General features: G+C 38.6%; 1 protein-coding gene across 2 annotated transcripts; it reads left to right on the top strand.

Annotated features, from left to right (window-relative positions):
- Positions 1-4108: 4108 nt before the first annotated feature.
- Positions 4109-15462, top strand: Clec7a (C-type lectin domain containing 7A). 2 transcript variants are annotated; one of them, XM_021165512.2, is made up of 6 exons: positions 4135-4312; positions 5929-6027; positions 8086-8220; positions 9441-9592; positions 11529-11647; positions 13887-15462. In XM_021165512.2, the coding sequence occupies exons 1-6, from the start codon at positions 4210-4212 to the stop codon at positions 14011-14013; spliced, it is 735 nt and encodes a 244-aa protein (XP_021021171.1). In that variant the 5' UTR covers positions 4135-4209; the 3' UTR covers positions 14014-15462. The 2 variants fall into 2 exon arrangements, with proteins under 2 accessions (XP_021021172.1, XP_021021171.1); XM_021165513.2 differs by lacking the exon at positions 8086-8220 and having other exon boundaries at positions 4109-4312.
- Positions 15463-18616: the final 3154 nt, after the last annotated feature.

Genomic DNA, 18616 nt, shown 5'->3' with positions numbered 1-18616 from the left:
CATTTTGAGTTATTCCCACCAGCCTGGCTTAGATCACACACCATAGGAGAATTATTGACATTCATCAGTTTACCCTCTCTTTTCGACGTACAAGAATCTCAATAGACATTTTCACAGGAAGAAGCCAACTCAGAAATCGAAACACGTTTAAAATCACTCAGTCGCTCCACAGCAGGCATGGGGGAAAGGACACTGCCACCTGCTGAGTCTCTGGATCCTGAATTTTAGAAGCTGCACTGGTGATTTATTTACACTGTGATCTGATGCCTGCTCCTCTCTGTAAGAACACCAGGTGAATTGGTGCCCATGTGTTAAGCTCATTACTTTGTTCTAAATAAAACAGTGTATAAAATCCCCACATGCAGAACAAAAGTCAACTGAGGTGCTGGTGGTGTTGGCAATTAGGGCAATCTTGAGACCTTCCTCGGGGATGTCGACACTACATCCTGTTTAAACTCTCTCTGTTAAGTATGATTCAGAAATTAAGATCAGAAGAAGTAAAAGTCAATACATCTGACTGGTCAACGGGTGGCTAGCAATGTATTAAAAGTGTATGAAATGGAAAAAGGAGGAGCCACCATGAGAGGAATGAAGGAGAAAGCATAGGTCACCCAAGGCACACAAATAAACACCCAAGAAAAGCATTCCCCACACAGATATCCAGACATTGCATCATACTTGACCAATGTACCAGTTATGCCTTTCAATTAAATGTAGGACACAATTTTAAATTAAATGAATTACATATATATTCCCACTTTAAAACAAAAACAACAAAAACAAAAATGAATGAATAAAATGTTCGCTCCTTGAAAATAGCATTCAGCATTCTTTCTTCAATTCCTCCTCTCTTCCCAGGGCAATTTAGAAACAATCCTACTGTAACATGGGACTAGAAGTTGGACTTGCTAATAGGTCAGCATGGCGACTTCTTTAAGGGTGTGGCTCTTTCCCTGTCTGGCTCCAGGCACTGTGCTGGACATTGAACTCAGCTGGAAAGAGAATGCTCTTCCTCTTCAGGGTTATAAACTGAATCACACAATGGCATTGACTGTAGCATAGATTATATATGTGATATTTGAAGCATTATCACTTATCTTTTTAAAATTTTTTTAATTAGGTATTTTCTTCATTTACATTTCCAATGCTACCCCAAAAGTCCCCCAAACCACCCCCCACTCCCCTCCCCCCCCACTCCCACTTCTTGGTCCTGGCGTTCCCCTGTACTGAGGCATATAAAGTTTGCACGACCAATGGGCCTCTCTTTCCAATGATGGTCGACTAGGACATCTTCTGATACAGCATTATCACTTATCTTTATATCAGGAAGAGACAGATGATTTCTTTATGACTTCTCATGTAGCTCAGGCTGGCCTTGAAATCATCTTACTTCAGAGTCTCTCCTGCTGAGGTTACACTAGGTCCAGGCTCCTAACCAGAGACAAGTAGGAAGGAGAACAAGTGAGAATAAAGTATAATGACATATGTGGATAGAAATGTCCCTGGAAAGCCCATTGGTTTGTACGCTAGCCTAAAAACAAGGAAAAGGAGAATTATCAACTGAAGAATGATAATTGTTATTGATTTTTAAAGTATCTTTTATTTGATATTTAAAGACACAAATGTGCAACTATGTTTATCAATATATATTCATTGGAAGTGGGTGGGTAGGAGAGCAAGGCAGAGGGAGGGTATAGGGAATTTTTGGGATAACATTTGAAATGTATATAAAGAAAATATCTAATAGAAAGAAAGAAAGAAAGAAAGAAAGAAAGAAAGAAAGAAAGAAAGAAAGAAAGAAAGAAAGAAAGAAAAAGAAAAAAAATCCATGTTGAGTAGGAAGATTAATTTCTTAGGAAATGTAAGTATGACAAATATACATAAGATTCTTAACGCTTAGAAGCAGTTTTTCATTTTTTTGTTGACACTTTAATATGTTTATGTGATGAAATTTAGTTCTTTTCATGCCCCATACTCCTCTGTCACCCACTACCTTCCCCCACAGGAGGCTATCATGTCAACAACCCCCTCAGACTTTTATGTCTCTACCCCAAGGGTGACCCAGGGTTTAGTTAATTAGCAATGACTGAGGGGAACTTAGCAGGGACTGTTGGCTTGCATTCTCTTGTCTGTGTCTTCTTATAAAATACGGATGTCCTTTTCCTCTAGACACTGAAAGAGGATCTCTCACTCCCTCTCCCTCTCATGTGAAGATCTCATGGCCTGGGCCAGGGTCATCTTCCTCTTTGTGTCATTTTGTTAGATGTCAGCATGCCTTATTTGGTGGTAGGATTCCTACATCTCACCATGTTGCGTTGCAAAGATTGCATTATTGGATTGAATGTGGATATTGAGATAGGCAGACACAACCCCTCTATGACATATCCAAGAATAGTCAGTAAGACTTGTGTGGCAGACTATGTAAGATGAAGGCTCTCACTCACTGCTGAGTGCTCTATCGTCTCTATCCATATTAGACTTTGAGAAGTACATACTCATTTTCAGATAACAACTGCTCCTACCTTCACCAGTACACCTGGCAGGCCCATAATGGCTTCCAAGTAAATGAGGACTTTGTTCCTAAGGACTGATGGGTCCAAAAGCCTGAGGTACCTACACAAGTATGCTCATAGTGCTACCAGTTTCTTAAGTCAGAGCTGAGTTTGTATCCCATGATCAGGGAGAATACTGAGTTTTTGAGATCTTGTCTCAAAAAACAAAACAAAACAAAACAAAACAAAACAAAACAAAACAAAACATCTTGACAGCAGGTGGTAGGTAAATCCACTCTTACAGCAGATATGTTTGGAATTTGCAATATAGTATCTTTTCTCTGGCATGAGAAGTCCACCACCCTGAACAGTCTCCTCAAGGGCAAACATTCGAGGGTGATTGTTCTTGCTCTTCCTCACAGTCTCTGGGAGTTGGAGGTGAGTGCGTTGTTTCCAGGTGTGCCACTGCCTCAAGTCATAAAGATGAGGAGTTTCTTAGTTTAATGAGTGCCAATTGACAAGTCCTGATGAAGACTCACTCTAGCTATCCCTTTAGTATTGCAGCTTCTTTTTATTAGCACACTCTAGCCTTGAATAAGTCTTCAAATTTTGTTTTGTGGACTCTGACTTCCATTCATGGTAAATCTTCTCCAATTCAACCATATCCTTAAACTAAGTCTATTCTCATATCTTTGATGTTCTCCTTGTTGACTTACAGCAGTAATCAAGTGATGGTTGTTTCAAAACTGTACTGATTTGATCATTTTTTTGTTAATCTGAGAATTTCAAGAGAGGGGAGAGAGAGAATTTATCTTTATGTTTCAGTCTATTATATGTATCATAAGAGTCCAGAAGAATGAAGCCAGTGCAACAGTAAGTAATTCCAAGTCTTAAAAACTTAGTAGACTTTGTTCTAGACCCTTGTTCTAGTTTTGAAATTTCCATCTTTGAGAATCCATGTCTTCTTCTCCTTATTTGAAAATAGTAGTGCTAATATGTGCTAAATTGTAATTCTTAGAGAGGGAGACAGAATGAGAACGCAGGTGTGCTGTGAAGTACCTAAGGCAGAATCATTCCCAGTAAATGTTTGCGCCTATATATTTCTACTCCATGATAAACCTCCAAGAGAATCATTCGCTTTGTGTTGCTGGAGTGATGTACTTTGGATGCTCAGCTGTGATTCCTCCATCAGGCAATAAATTTCTGTGTGGAGAGCCTTCCTGCCAATGCTGCCAACTCCAGGCAGTTATAGAGTATTTACTACAATGGATAGCATGAACACATGAAAGGATGCGAGGATGCAATCAGAGTTCTAACAAGCCAGTGTCAAATTCAAGACACCCAAACTGCTTAACAGTTTATGTAGGCCATACCAATTAATCGTGTCAGTTTCAATGGGGAGTGTAACCAACGTCTTTTAAGACTGTAATCTATGGATCAGTCATACAGTTGATCTAAAACGACAGACAAGCATCATACAGCATTACAGTTTTCTTCAGAAGTTACAGCCTCAGAAACAGGATCTAGAGGCAAAAAGGGAAATTACTCCAACGCGTTTTCATTTCCTGCTTTGGGCACTGGCTTGACTACTTAAGCTGTGCTCCATGAACCTCGCGAAGGGCTGTTTCAGGGTTTGGCTTAGTGAGCCTCATCCTGGCAGTTATTTTACTAGTAAAGAACATTCAAGTGCTCTGCGTACCTAGGGCCCTGTGAAGCAATGAAATATCACTCTCATATAGAGAATCTGGATGAAGATGGATATACTCAATTAGACTTCAGCACTCAAGGCATCCATAAAAGGCCCGTGAGATCAGAGAAAGGTATCCATTTTCTTTCTGCTAACAGCACCTTTGTTCTCATTAACTGAAATAAGAGAAGTAGAGACCTGGAGAGACTCTTGATTTGTAGAACTGCCTACAAAAATATATTTTCATATATGTGTGTGTGATGATATATATTTGGTATATGTGGTATGTATATGATATGTGTTTGTATATATATATATATACATGTATACACCCACATATATATGTATATATGTATATATGTATATATGTATATATGTATATATGTATATATGTATATATGTATACACACATATATATACACATATATATACACACACACATATATATACATATATATATATATATGTATATATATATATATATAGTTTTAAAGACTGCTGGAAGTCATCAACGACTTCCACAAACTGCTTTTGGTTTATGGTAGAAAACAGAACTACTCTACTCTACAGTCAGAGGTAGCACTGGTAACACGAGTAAAAGAGAAAGATGAAAGAATTTTAGTAGAGTTGCTCTTTCCTTGTTTATTTTAGCAACTTGTGAGGGGGCCAGGAAACAGATAAAGGAACAACCTGTACAATCATACAGCACAGTATGCTAAAGTCATGGGGATGCAACCATAGAGGAGTGTGTGGGAAATAAAAATGAATGTATCTTTGGTTAAACCCAAAGAGAAGCCAGGAGTCATGGGGTGTAAATCCCAAATCTGCTATGCTCTTTAGGTAAGAGATTAATTTGGATTTTATAAAACGAGATGTTAGTATGTCAGCTATGGAAAGCACAAGCTACTTTAAAATGTCTCATTATCAGGAAATAGATATTAAAGCGGAAACAAGACAAGAATAAAGGACATTAAAGCCCTAACACAGAGTGGGCGTTTTAGTCTCTTTCAGGGTCACCTATTGGGCAGCTCTATGACTTGGCTTTCTGTTGTTGGTATCATCAGCTTAAAACAAAAATCAGTTCACTGTTAAACGAAGAGGTGACTGACGGGTTCTAACATCAGTTTGCTTTCTTCCGCTTTTTTGGTGTTCACATTATGCAATTATTTATAACCACTTACACAATCCCTCTCTTGTGAAATTTGCTTGGAAAATAGTCTAAAAATTGATTGAGGGAAAGGGCATGGCTTATATGCGTATGCTGCATAAACTAAAGCACTCAGTCCCAGCAACAGTATTAAGGTGCTATTGATCTAATTTCAAAACTTGGAAATAAAAAATGAATAAATAAAAACAAAGGCATAGAGAAAATAACTTCTTTAAAACATGCACCATATAAATGACAAGAAAAAGCTATCCTTAGTCATTGGTGCTGTTTCTCCTACAGAAAGATATTTGCTCTGTGACCAAGTAGGACTTCAGGGATTGGATAGTGTCCAGACTAGCCTGTGAGCCTACAATGGAGGAGTTACAGATAGTATGGCCATGATGCCACGGCTGAAGCAATGGAGGAAGAAGCATCCTGAAGTTGGAGGAAAATGGAGATTTACACTACAGTGTTAGATTCTCAAGTCACTAGAGCCTAGTGTCTGCTGATCCCTTTAGAGCCACCCCAATTTCAGTGAGCTAAACTGTTAAAGAGTTCCATCATTTTCCCTCACTCTCTTTCTCATCTCTCTTACTTTCCAGGAAGCCGGGCTCCATCTTCACCTTGGCGGCCCATCGCAGTGGGTTTAGGAATCCTGTGCTTTGTGGCAGTAGTGGTTGCTGCAGTGCTGGGTGCCCTAGGTGAGTATGGGTGAGGGAGGTTGATGCAGTAGCAAACAGTGATTATGCAATTAATTGATGCCAAGAACTCTCTCAAGGGCTTGGCATGCATAACCTCATTAATTACTGTTTCAGTTATAAGCGAATTGAGACTCTTCCATAGTTATAACCTAGTTATTGGTGAGATTATAAGAAATGGTGGATTATAGAAAATCTGCTTAGTAAAACATATATTCGCGAGTATATTGCTCTACTATTCTACATAGACAGGTGATTTTCTTTTTAAAGTAGAACTGAAAGTAAAAGTTAGTGGAGGGAAACTTGCAGAGTCAAAAGAAACCTAATATTTCCTAGGAGACAGCTGTATTAAATGAGTTTTGTGTAATTTTTGGATGTCTCATGACATGATACATGGGAATTATCTTTTTTTTAATTAGGTATTTATTTCAGTTACATTTCCAGTGCTATCTCAAAAGTCCCCCACACGCTCCCCCATCCACTCCTCCACACTCCCACTCCCACTTCTTGGCCCTGGCATTCCCCTGTACTGAGGCATATAAAGTTTGCACGACCAATGGGCCTCTCTTTCCACTGATGGCCGACTAGGCCATCTTCTGATATATATGCAGCTAGAGTCAAGAGCTCCGGGGGGTACTGGTTAGTTCATAATGTTGTTCCACCTATAGGGTTGCAGATCCCTTTAGCTCCTTGGGTACTTTCTCTAGCTCCTCCATTGGGGGCCCTGTGATTCATCCAATAGCGGACTGTGAGCATCCATTTCTGTGTTTGCTGGCCCCAGCATAGTCTCACAAGAGACAGTTATATCTGGGTCCTTTCAGCAAAATCTTGCTAGTGTATGCAATGGTGTCAGCGTTTGGAAGCTGATTATGGGATGGATCCCCAGATATGGCAGTCTCTAGATGATCCATCCTTTTGTCTCAGCTCCAAACTTTGTCTCTGTAACTCCTTCCATGGGTGTTTTGTTCCCAGATCTAAGAAGGGGCAAAGTGTCCACACTTTGGTCTTCGTTCTTCTTGAGTTTTATGTGTTTTCAAATTGTATCTTATATCTTGGGTATTCTAAGTTTCTGTGCTAATATCCACTTATCAGTGAGTACATATTGTGTGAGTTCTTTTGTGATTGGGTTACCTCACTCAGGATGATGCCCTCCAGGTCCATCCATTTGCCTAGGAATTTCATAAATTCATTCTTTTTAATAGCCGAGAAGTACTCCATTGTGTAAATGTACCACATTTTCTGTATCCATTCCTCTGTTGAGGGGCATCTGGGTTCTTTCCAGCTTCTGGCTATTATAAATAAGGCTGCTATGAACATAGTGGAGCATGTGTCCTTCTTACCAGTTGTAACATCTTCTGGATATATGCCCAGGAGATGTATTGCTGGATCCTCTGGTAGTACTATGTCCAGTTTTCTGAGGAACTGCCAGACTGATTTCCAGAGTGGTTGTACAAGCTTGCAATCCTACCAACAATGGAGGAGTGTTCCAGCTTCTTCTTACACATGATCTTTAGTAAAAAAAAAAAAAATTTGACTCTGCCAGGTACTGCCTGGGGCATTGAAAAATTACTAAGCAGATGCTTTGTGAAGACTGAATATTTCTCTTTAGGTTTCTGTATTTCATGAATTCTGTGTCAATAGAGTTGTAAACTTCAAAGATTTTTCATCACTCAAAATTCGTCACATTTTTACTGAGTACATAAACATTCTATGTATTACATGCTGGGTAATTCTCAAAGAGCTAGCTGGCATTTTTAAATAATAGAGGAAAGCAAAAAGTATTATTTCATTAAATTATTAGTATTTAAAATGGTTTACAATTGTTAGATCCATGCCATTTTCTATTTGCGACCAGCTTCATAGTCCTTTCCATATATTTAATATATCCTCTATCTGTGACCCATCTGACTCTGTCTTTTTATCAGCAACATAGTTTATTTATAAATAACCATAGGCATCCCCTATATACATCCATAAAATAAGAGTGCTGGCTTTTCCGTTCTCAAACACAGCAGAATGACTTTCTTTTTCTGTCACTGTTGCTGTTCGTGACGTATGAAGCATTTTGGAGACACAATTCAGGGAGAAATCCAGAGGAGAAAGACAACTTTCCATCAAGAAATAAAGAGAACCACAAGCCCACAGAATCATCTTTAGATGAGAAGGTGGCTCCCTCCAAGGCATCCCAAACTACAGGCAAGGGCAGCACGAAAGGAGCAATGGGAGCCCGGATTCCAGAGGTTCATTTCCTGGTGCTGAGGCCTGGGGTGGGGAATATGTTTACATCTACTAACAGGGAATTCAAGGCAAGCAGACCTAACAGAAGTCGCTTAGCATAACATACCCTGCCAGACAGCTGGTAAAGTGGCATCACAAATCCACAGCTCTTTCACTTACTAAAAGGAGCAGTAACTGCTCTTATCTCTGGCTGCGTGCCGAAATCTACAAGTTATGATATAATTTGATGCAAACGAAGGGGTAGTAGTGTTCAGTGTCCTTATGGAACTGATATTTTTACAGTGATGTTAGAATAAGATAGATGTGAGGGAAAAGGAATGTAGGGGAGAAGTGAAGAAGGGACACTGAAGACTGTGAATGCTAATAATATACAGAAGAAATGGACCTAATAACTCACTGAAAACTCTGGTTAAACGCATTCAATCATAGCATTCAATTGATTTCATAACTTTTTTCTATGTCCAGCCTGTGTTTCTGATTGAATCATAACTGACTGACAATGCTTTTCCTTCAGCAGTCCACCTCTGGACTTCCCTCCCCACTGTCTTCAGCTAACAAAATGCAAAATTATGTATATTTATTTGAAATATAAATAATTACCTTTATGCCTCTTCATAGGATAAATTAAGTCAAGTAGAACTCCTGTTTGTAGCCATTGGTTTTGAGTGGTATTTGTTTTTACAGAGAATCAAAAAAGAAAGGGAATCTAGGCCTAAGCTTGAAGTAATGGAAGAAATAACTCTAGTTAAAACATTACACAAACTCAACTGATTTTAAATTTTAAATTTTATATGTGTTTTGCTTGCATGTTTGCCTAAGTGTACCATTTGCATGCCTGGCACCCTCAGAGTCCAGAAGAGGGTACCAGTGACCTGAAACTGCAGTTATAGATGTTTGTGAAGTGTCATATGGGTGCTGGGAAACAAACCTATGTACTCTGAAGGAGCAATCAGTGGTCTCAAACACTAAGCTATCTCTTTAGTCCCTTTGCTTTAAATTTTTTAAATGAGCAAAGAGACTTTTAATATATTCTGTAAAGTTATCATCTAATTTGTGTTAAAAATTAAAGATGTGTTAAAGAAATATATTAATGAAAATTTATTACTAGGTACTCATGAAAATGCACTAAGAGAATTATTGTTATACTATGAATTTCACAATATTAATTTTCTTTCCAGGAGTTTTTTCTCAGCCTTGCCATCCTAATTGGATCATGCATGGAAAGAGCTGTTACCTATTTAGCTTCTCAGGAAATTCCTGGTATGGAAGTAAGAGACACTGTTCCCAGCTAGGTGCTCATCTACTGAAGATAGACAACTCAAAAGAATTTGTAAGGACATACTTCTATAATTACCTGTGGTCTATATTCATCAGGGCTAGAGAGATTCTTGCACTAACAATGTTCATATCATCATTCGGTGTAACTGCAAAATTATGCAGTACAGTACATAATGCATGGCTTTATTTTTTATTAATTGATTTGAAAAGGATTCACATTTTACTTTAAAATAAGCAATTTTGGAGCTTGCCAAATAGCACTTGGCACTAAGCTTGACCTGAATTTGTTTCTAGAACCCACATAATAGAAGGGGGAAAACTGACTCCCACAAATTGCCCTCTGACCTCCACATGAGCACTGTGGCATGCCACACAACACACATGCAAAAAGGAACGAAACAGAAAACGTTAAAGTAAATACGTTAAAACAAACTTTATGATTGTTCAAATGTTGTGGTAAGGGCTCTTCATGCTTGTATATATGTACTTCAATTTTCTAATTTGAAGTATAGGAGAAAAACTGCCCATTTGTTACTTTAATATCAAGAAAGATCAGCAATGACAATCAACATTTATGAATTGTTTGGTCTTGTTAAAATACTGAGGGAGGCAAAAAGGTGGTTTTATTTGATTTTTTGTTTTGTGTTATTGTTGTTGTTTAATTTTGATACATACTTTCCATCTTAGCTCAGACAGACCCAGACAAGAAATTCCTTCTAAGTGACAAAGAGGATTAAAAAGTAACCCTTCTATATACAGTTGAAAAGAAAAGCAACAGTTGTGAAAAGTCAAACATCAGATAAAATAACAAATAAGTTGAAAGTTTAAAAGCACCCCTATTAACAAGAAATTGTACAGAATCAGGAGAACTTACAATACATGTTGAAGGAAAAGTGGGTGAGAACTACAGAAAGCATCCCTCAATACAGTTCCAATCTGCACACTCTATTCTGTCTTCACTACTCTGTTTTTATCCATCTGTAACTCCGTATCCAATAGCTGCAGTTCCTGTGAAAGTTAATGAAAGCAGGAATACAGACAAGGAAGAGGATCCCATTAGAAATTCACCTGGCCTTTGATATCAACCTGTGATTGGCAAAGAATCATTCTATTTGTGTGACCAAATCAAGACTCCTGGATTATTTTAACCATAAAACATGCAGTGCAGGGCTGGGGATGTAGATCTGTGAAAGAGAGCTTACCTGACACCTGCCAGGCTCTGGGTCTCTTCTACAGCATTATTTTCCTTGGTAAAGCTATTATGAGTTTATGTTTGCTACTTGTACAAAAAACAAATGGCCCATTTCCCACGAAGCTGCTTGGGAGCTGGACAATGCTGGATTTTGTGTAGTTTGTTGATTAAGGTAGAATATTGATAATATAAGCTTATTTCCCCCCTTTAGTTTGTGTGAGAGCTTCTCTCTCTCTCTCTCTCTCTCTCTCTCTCTCTCTCTCTCTCTCTCTCTCTCTCTCTCTCTCTCTCTCTCTCTCTCTCTCTCTGTGTGTGTGTGTGTGTGTGAGAGAGAGAGAGAGAGAGTGTGTGTGTATGTATGTATGTATGCATGCATGCATGTATGTTTGCACACTGAACCTAGAGAGATAGGCTTACAACCACCCAACTCCAGGACTCTCCTGTCTTCAACCCCTACCATACAGGAGTTAAAGGCATGTATGGATGCACCTGGCATTTTAACATAGATATTGGGAACTCAAATCCAGGTCCTCATGTGTTTGCAGCAAGCATTTTTACCCACTGAGCCATCTCCCTAGCTCACATCTTTATTAATGAATCTATTCTTGATGGAAAAATTGAAAATGACTCTAAAACACCTCTCTAGACATTCAACGTTAGTCAGTGATTGACAGTCCTCTCTAGATTGTTACCTTACGCGAACGTCCTTCTGTAAAAGGATTCATTCCGTCCTGGATGCCTATAGCATTGTTTTAGGATCCCCCTGATGTACGTTTGTATTTTTGTTTTACTACAGGAGTTCATTGAAAGCCAAACATCATCTCACCATATTAATGCATTTTGGATAGGCCTTTTCCGCAATCAGAGTGAAGGGCCGTGGTTCTGGGAGGATGGATCAGCATTCTCCCCCAACTCGTAAGTTCGGGTACAGACGTGGAGAGGTGGAAGCCTACCATGCCGTTACAAAACCTGTTTCTCTGGTCACTTATGAGAAAATGGAGTCATGGTGGCGGAGGGAGAGGGAGAAAGAGACATAGAGATGAAGAGAACAGCTCTCAGGGAGGCTGTATAGGATGCTCTCCTGGTGCTGACTAAGGGATTCCCTTGGCATCTGGTTCTTCTGGCCCAGTGAGGAGCTGTTCAGTGCAGCCTTGGACTCTGAGGCCGTACCTAAGTCTGAGGTAACGATTAGCCCACTCTATGTACATGAGACATTGGACAAATCTCTGTACTTCTTTTATAGCTGCATTCTTTATCCAAAACTGAGAATAGAGTGACTATCCTTTACAATGGTAAAGTAAAGGGCATAAAGGTAAAATCATTAGCATAAGTTTTTACAGAACCGATGAAAAATGGCATCTTATGTCATTACTTCAACTTTATCTTATATTTGTGAACTTACAACTTTCTTCCTAATTGTGTGCTGAAGTCTTTGAAATGTCTATTCATCTGTTCACTAATATTTGTAAATATAAAATTTTATCCCCCTTTCAATGTATATTCATGCACCCCTGAATCTCCCATTAATGTTAATATATATAGTCCAATTTAATTAAATTTTAAGTTTTTAAATTTTGCTAATGTTTCTCTATCCTCTTTTATCACTTTGGCTAGTGTTGATTCTCATATATATTATTACCTTTCACCCAATTTCTCTGTCAAGCTGAATTCTTTCTCTAAATTCTTATGTTGGATGTTTAACTCATCTCCAGTCTTTTTTGGCTTGGGAGTCATTTGGTTCACATGCTTTCTGACTTCCATGGTGAGTTGCTCTTTGATCCAAGACATAGAAATAAATTTCTCACTTTTCACACATACCCATGCTTCTCACACTCCTATTTATCCTTTAGAATTCAGGCTTAGCTCCTCTGTGATCAGAGAACGTACTTCATGTGGTGGTAATTCCCTCTTAATTTGTATTGAAAACGTCTACATGGGTCCTCCTATATTTCTTTAAGAGTTTCACTTGATACTTTAAAGCCATATTAAAATATTCATTTGGATTTAGAATTGTTGCACCGTCCTGTTTGATGTCACTTTCCTTCCTTCTTCCCCCCTCTCCTCCCTCCCTCCCTTCCTTTGTATTTTACTGATTTCTGGTTTGATTTTTGTTTATTTCTCATAATTCCTCTGGTTTGCCTGTTTTGTTTTGTTTTTGTCACTTGCAGCTCACTTTGCTTACAGTATTCTCAATACTATCTATTAACTCCTAGAGTCCACTCAGGACAGTTGTTTTTAAGTTTGTACCTGCTAACTCTGCGTGCAATCTGTTTTTTCTCCTGTGCATCATTCAAGTTGGTTTGTTTTCTTAAATACCTAATTGTGTTTGACAGCTGATTATCAGCATTGCATTGTGATCTGTTTAGGGCTTTTTGGGTCAACTTGAAGTTTATAGAGTAAGGCCTCATTTGCTTCATGAGGATAGTGGTGGCAATGAAAAGCCCACGCCCCCACCCTCACCCAGTGTTACATCAGCAGTGCTCAGCTGCCTCCCCTCTACTAATTCAATCCAAATGCATTCACTAACAATCCACAGAACATACTCCTTCCTCTTCAGCAGCATTTATTCACCTTGATTTGTTTTCCCATTGTAACCATGCAACTCAATGATTCTTTGTAAATTCACAAAATGGGCTTAACATTTTAAAATGTTCCAGGGTGGCAGTAACTTAATCTCTGCCCCCAAACCACTTGAATGTCAGGGAAATTTTCAGAAATTACTAGTAGAAATTCTCCCTGAGGTCTGAGTCAAAGCAGTTTATCTTACCCCTGCCAGTTCAAGAGCAGATTTTCTCAGTCTACCAACCACAGGGTCAAGAAGAAGCAGTCATTCAAGGTAGAGTTCAGTAGGTGGTAACTTTTGCACTATGACCCAATGATAATCCTTGAATGTGACTAATTGGCATGGCTCTTTATTTCATTCAACTCATAATACTAGCATTTCTGTGGGGAAAAACCATCATTTTCTTACCTTAATTATAAAGACAAGTCTATTACCACTTGAAGATGAATACACTCTAAGTTAAAGATTCCTTTTTAAATAATTTAAATGCCTCAGACTATTTTTACCAATGTTCTTAAACTTTCTAGCTCCATGAAAGACCTCTCTGGTCTCTGTTTGTTTTAATTACCTCACTGTATTTCTTTCTAACAGGTTTCAAGTCAGAAATACAGCTCCCCAGGACAGCTTACTGCACAATTGTGTATGGATTCATGGATCAGAGGTCTACAACCAAATCTGCAATACTTCTTCATACAGTATCTGTGAGAAGGAACTGTAAATGTATGTGAGAATATAAAGATGGTGTGTGTGTGTGTGTGTGTGTGTGTGTGTGTGTGTACACATGCACACAAACCACCACCACCACCACTACCAACAACAACAACAGAACAGAACAGAACAGATGAATATTAAAAACCAGAGAAAATGCTGGAATGCTAAGAGACTTTGACCTCAGCTGAGAACTTGGATGAAGAAGCTGAGACTTTTGTACTTGTCATCTTCACAAAGATGGCGACGCTATCTTCCAGTTAGGAAGTGACTAGACATGGAGTGAGGGCAGCTCAAAAATACAGAGAATATGTGAACCTGAGGTACCCTGACTCAAATTTCACAACCACAATGAAACCCCTACACTATCAGGAAACACTGTAGAGGAGTGAGACTGAAGACTTTAAAAGCCAGAGAACCAGCCTACTTACTGTGGTGTCTTCTAGACAGGACAGGGAAAGTATATCTAGGAAATAAAAACAATACAAGTCAGCAAACAAGACCTGCATAATGACAACCTCAGTTGGTATGGTATGGGTGTGGGAGTTTCATAAGGCCCTATTCCCCACATGAAGAACTACAGGCAGTTAAAGAGGGGGAAAGCTTTCTCTAGGATCAAGCCTACTGAACCCCAAGAAGTCAGCACTGAACATATGTACAGATCAGTATCATTAAATGAACTAGTAAGACATACACATATATGTTAATCAAATATTGTTACCAGAGTACACACTGTGTTTGCATGATTTGCTCAGTATCTACAGTACATCAGACACAGGGAGAAGGCAAAATGAACTTCTAAATTGAGAAGTGAAAAAATGAGGGAAGAGAATCTTCACCACAAATAGGGATTCTATTTTCACCCACATGATCATTATTAAGATGGCCATTACCCAAAAGTAGTAACCCAAGCTACTTCCTCAACTAGATAACTCAAAGAGTCTGCCCACCTTTTCTGATAGCAAATCTGGTATCTAGATTTCACAGTTTCCTTATGCTGTCTGGCCAGCAGTATGACAAAGGTGCTGCCCTTTCAGGAAGCATTCTCCTTAAATACTGTAGTTGGAAAGATAAATCATATCTGATAGTGAATATTTAAAAAGTGCCCAGTCAGGATTAATGTTTTGGAACACAGAACATATTTCATCTTTTTATGATACACTATCTTGCAGTTAACAACCAAGTCTTAAGTCATTTCTTTACAAACATATGACTGGAATATGACTGTTTCCCAGTGTGATCTGTCTTGTTAACTTCTAAGATTGTCCATTAATACCACCCTTATTTCCAGTGTGGACTTCCAAATTGCTGGGGATTTGTTTGTAGCTTTCTCAGACTAATCAATATGTGGGCAGAAATTATGCTGAGTCCACTGAATTGTTCTCTTGAAAATGATTGGGTTTATGTCACTTTCATCTCAATTGAAAAACTGCTTATTAAAGTATCTTTGGCCTCTGAATGAACCTGCCTATATGTAACGATCTAACTTGCCTTCTCCTCCAAAAGGTTGATGAATTCTATACTGATAGGGAATGTATGCTAGACAGTTTTTCATTGAAGCATAAACTTGGGTTCTTAAAGATTTCAAAACATCTCTGAGAAAAACATACATTTTGTGAAGTTTGCTCTCATCTTTTAATATTCAACTCTGAATTGTCAACATCTGAAAAAAAACTATAGAGGAGATAGTGATCAATATGAGAGAAGTATGATTAATTGACTCAAGTAGTTAAAGCATAGGATGGGATTTCGAAAGACATGAATGTTGTGTGTGTGCACATGTGAGCTCATGTGCATATGTGTGTAGGAGTGTACTCACTTCCCTGGGCAAGTCTGGAGACTAGAGGTCCACATCCAGGGTCATCCATTACCACTTGCCATCACCTTCTTTGTTGAAACTGGGTCTTCCTCTGAACTAGATTTCACTGTTTCCTTATGCTGTCTGGACAGCTGTCCCGTATCCACCTGCCTCTCCCTTTCATCCAACCCTGGGAGATGAGGACACTGTAAATGGCTGCCAAGTGGATATGATAATTCCACATTGGATTATCCTCATGCTTCCACAGCAGCTACTGAGCTACCTCTCAAGCCCAAGGTGTGAACATTTTAATTGGGTTCCCAGAATTGAACAGATAAGTTCAAGAAACCATCATCATCATCATCATCATCAAAGAAAATAAATCTGGATGCTGAAACCAAGAGTTCCTTACAAGATCAGGAAGCTGAGAAATCATAGTTGTGTGGGCTAAGAAGCAAGGAGAACCAGAGTGATGATAGGAAGGGTGGTCCAGGGTGTTCTATTTCCTGGCATGCTGACAACTTACATGTGTCCTAGGGACTGAGATGGGATACCAGCTGCTGAGCTCAAGTCTGAAGGATAAATTGCAGATGGTTACATTTGAGGAAACATGCTGAGGGACTTCTGTAATCCATTGATCTGGGCACAGCACTAATTTTGGGAGTTGTCCCTAATTTTTATCTCTGTCCCTCTACGATGTGTTTCAGTCTTAGCTCTGTTAAATTCAAATACAGCCATATCAGGTCTCTACTAAAAGCTCTCATTGACTTCTTAGCATGTTTCAGAGTAAAAGCAAAACAAAATAACAACAAAAAAGCGCTTATAATTGCCTTTAAGACCTCATGTGCTCTAAGTACCTTTGTTCTTTGAGGTACCACTGCCCTCTACTTCTCCAGCAAGGACGGATGCTAGCCTCACTATGGTATTTCAGCCTCATCTATCTTTGACTTTTCAACTCAAAGTGTTTGTGGTTTCCCTCTTTAAATGATCCTGTCTGAGATGGCTGCTGAGCCTTCTGTCTTGTTCACCGAGGCTGCACACATATCACCTCTTAAGTGAACGAGGAGCCCTCTGGGTACTCTATTTCAAATTACCAACCTACCTCCATTACCTTCCTTGGGCTTCTTGGTCCTTGATATATTAGCTTCAACATTTATAGCACTCAAATTTTCTCCATAGGATATAGGGTTTAAAAGATTAGGAACATCTGTGTCCAAAGCATGTCCCTACAGCATAGCATGCTTAAAAAATATTTCGCTGTTGTTGAAATAAATGGTTAAGGAGCATAGTACAGATGTCAATATATGTGGTCAAAAAATTAGAGAGGATTTACTTGAATAACTGCAGCTGGACAAATACTTCTGGTTACTGTTTTATTGGGTTTTGATAAACTTAGAATCCCCTCTATTTTCCTGCCTTATATGTAATTTCTCTCCTCCCCTCATACACTCCTCACATTTTCCTCTCTTCCCATCTGTTTCTTCCTCTCTCTGTCTCTCTCTCTCCTCCTCCTTTGTTCCTTTTTTCATTCCTTCCGATCTTTTTCTATCTTCCCTCCTTCCTTCCTTTTTTTTTTTTTTTTTTACAGAGTATATATCTACATAGTCCAGGCTGATTTTGAACTTGAGATCCACCTGCTCAGTCCTGTGAATGCTGGAGTTTCAAATGTGTACTACCACAGCTACTCTATAAGTTTTAACATTTATATCTTCTTAATATGTCATTACACTCTGTGCCTCACATACCTTGACCTTCAATGCCCAACCCAATGCAAAAAGAAACATTTTTATCTCCAACTTTTCAACAAGTCATTATTCAATAAATGGTTTTCGTTATTCCTCATCTTAAAATTATAATAATTGGATGAATAACTTTCAGCTTGAAACAAAGACAAATTCACAGTCTGTGGTTTCTGGTGGTCTTTTATAGGCTCTGTCTGCTCTAACTCTGTTTCTACACTAGGTGGTATTTAGTGTGCTTATTTTAGCCAGGCATTACCCATGTAGAGCAGCTTTGGTAGAGTGATGAGAGTACAATAACTCGTGTGTGTGTGTGTGTGTGTGTGTATACATATTTATATGTATATATATGAATATATACATATATGTGTGTGTATACATGTCTATGTGTGTGTGTGTCTGTGTGTAAGTTGTGTAAACTAGATATGTATGTGATAGATAGATAGGTAGATAGATAGATAGATAGATAGATAGATAGATAGATAGATAGATGATAGATAGATTGATTTATTGGCCTGACAGCACACTTTCCACTATATGATGGTACAGTATCTCCCTTAGAGAATGCATCCCTCCCCTCAACAATGAATTTGTCAACACTTTGATCTTGAGTCAGAAGTATGAGAAATAATTTTTTTTCATTTTGTATGAATGATCTGGTCTCAGGTATTCAGTTATTGCAACACACTCACATAAACATGACAAATAATAGATTATACTGTTCTGCTTCCAGAGTAAGGCTGGACATAGACCGTGACAATTTTCTCATTTCTTATCTTAACAACTATAGGAACACACAGCTAGTTGTCTTCCCAGCGTAGTAGTTAATAACAGCGCTGTAAATCGGGACTGCTAATAAAGCATGGGATTGCTTGTGATCACAATGTGCCTGGTGTGCTATAAAATGTTAAACCAAGTCCGAATACTGTAAGAAGAAAGGATATGAAGTGGACACCAGGGGTGACCTTTCAGAGCTAATCGTACCCTAGCCAGCTATGTGACCTCCAAAGAAATCACTTCACCTAAATAGCTTTCACTTTCTTTTTGAGTAAAATCAAAAACTAAAATCAAATCGA

This window comes from Mus caroli, chromosome 6, assembly GCF_900094665.2.
Source record: "Mus caroli chromosome 6, CAROLI_EIJ_v1.1, whole genome shotgun sequence".
NCBI classification, from domain to species: domain Eukaryota; kingdom Metazoa; phylum Chordata; class Mammalia; order Rodentia; family Muridae; genus Mus; species Mus caroli.
Note: the sequence above shows the minus strand (reverse complement) of the source record. Positions and strands in the feature narration are given on the sequence as shown.

What these genes read in the sequence shown, in the direction of transcription:
- Clec7a (XM_021165512.2), top strand. Translation starts at nt 4,210, where the DNA reads ATGAAATATCACTCTCATATAGAGAATCTGGATGAAGATGGATATACT. An exon ending in TGCAGTGCTGGGTGCCCTAG is followed by an intron (nt 6,028 to 8,085) that starts GTGAGTATGGGT and finishes TGACGTATGAAG; the next exon opens with CATTTTGGAGACACAATTCA. An exon ending in CAAGGCATCCCAAACTACAG is followed by an intron (nt 8,221 to 9,440) that starts GCAAGGGCAGCA and finishes TTTTCTTTCCAG; the next exon opens with GAGTTTTTTCTCAGCCTTGC.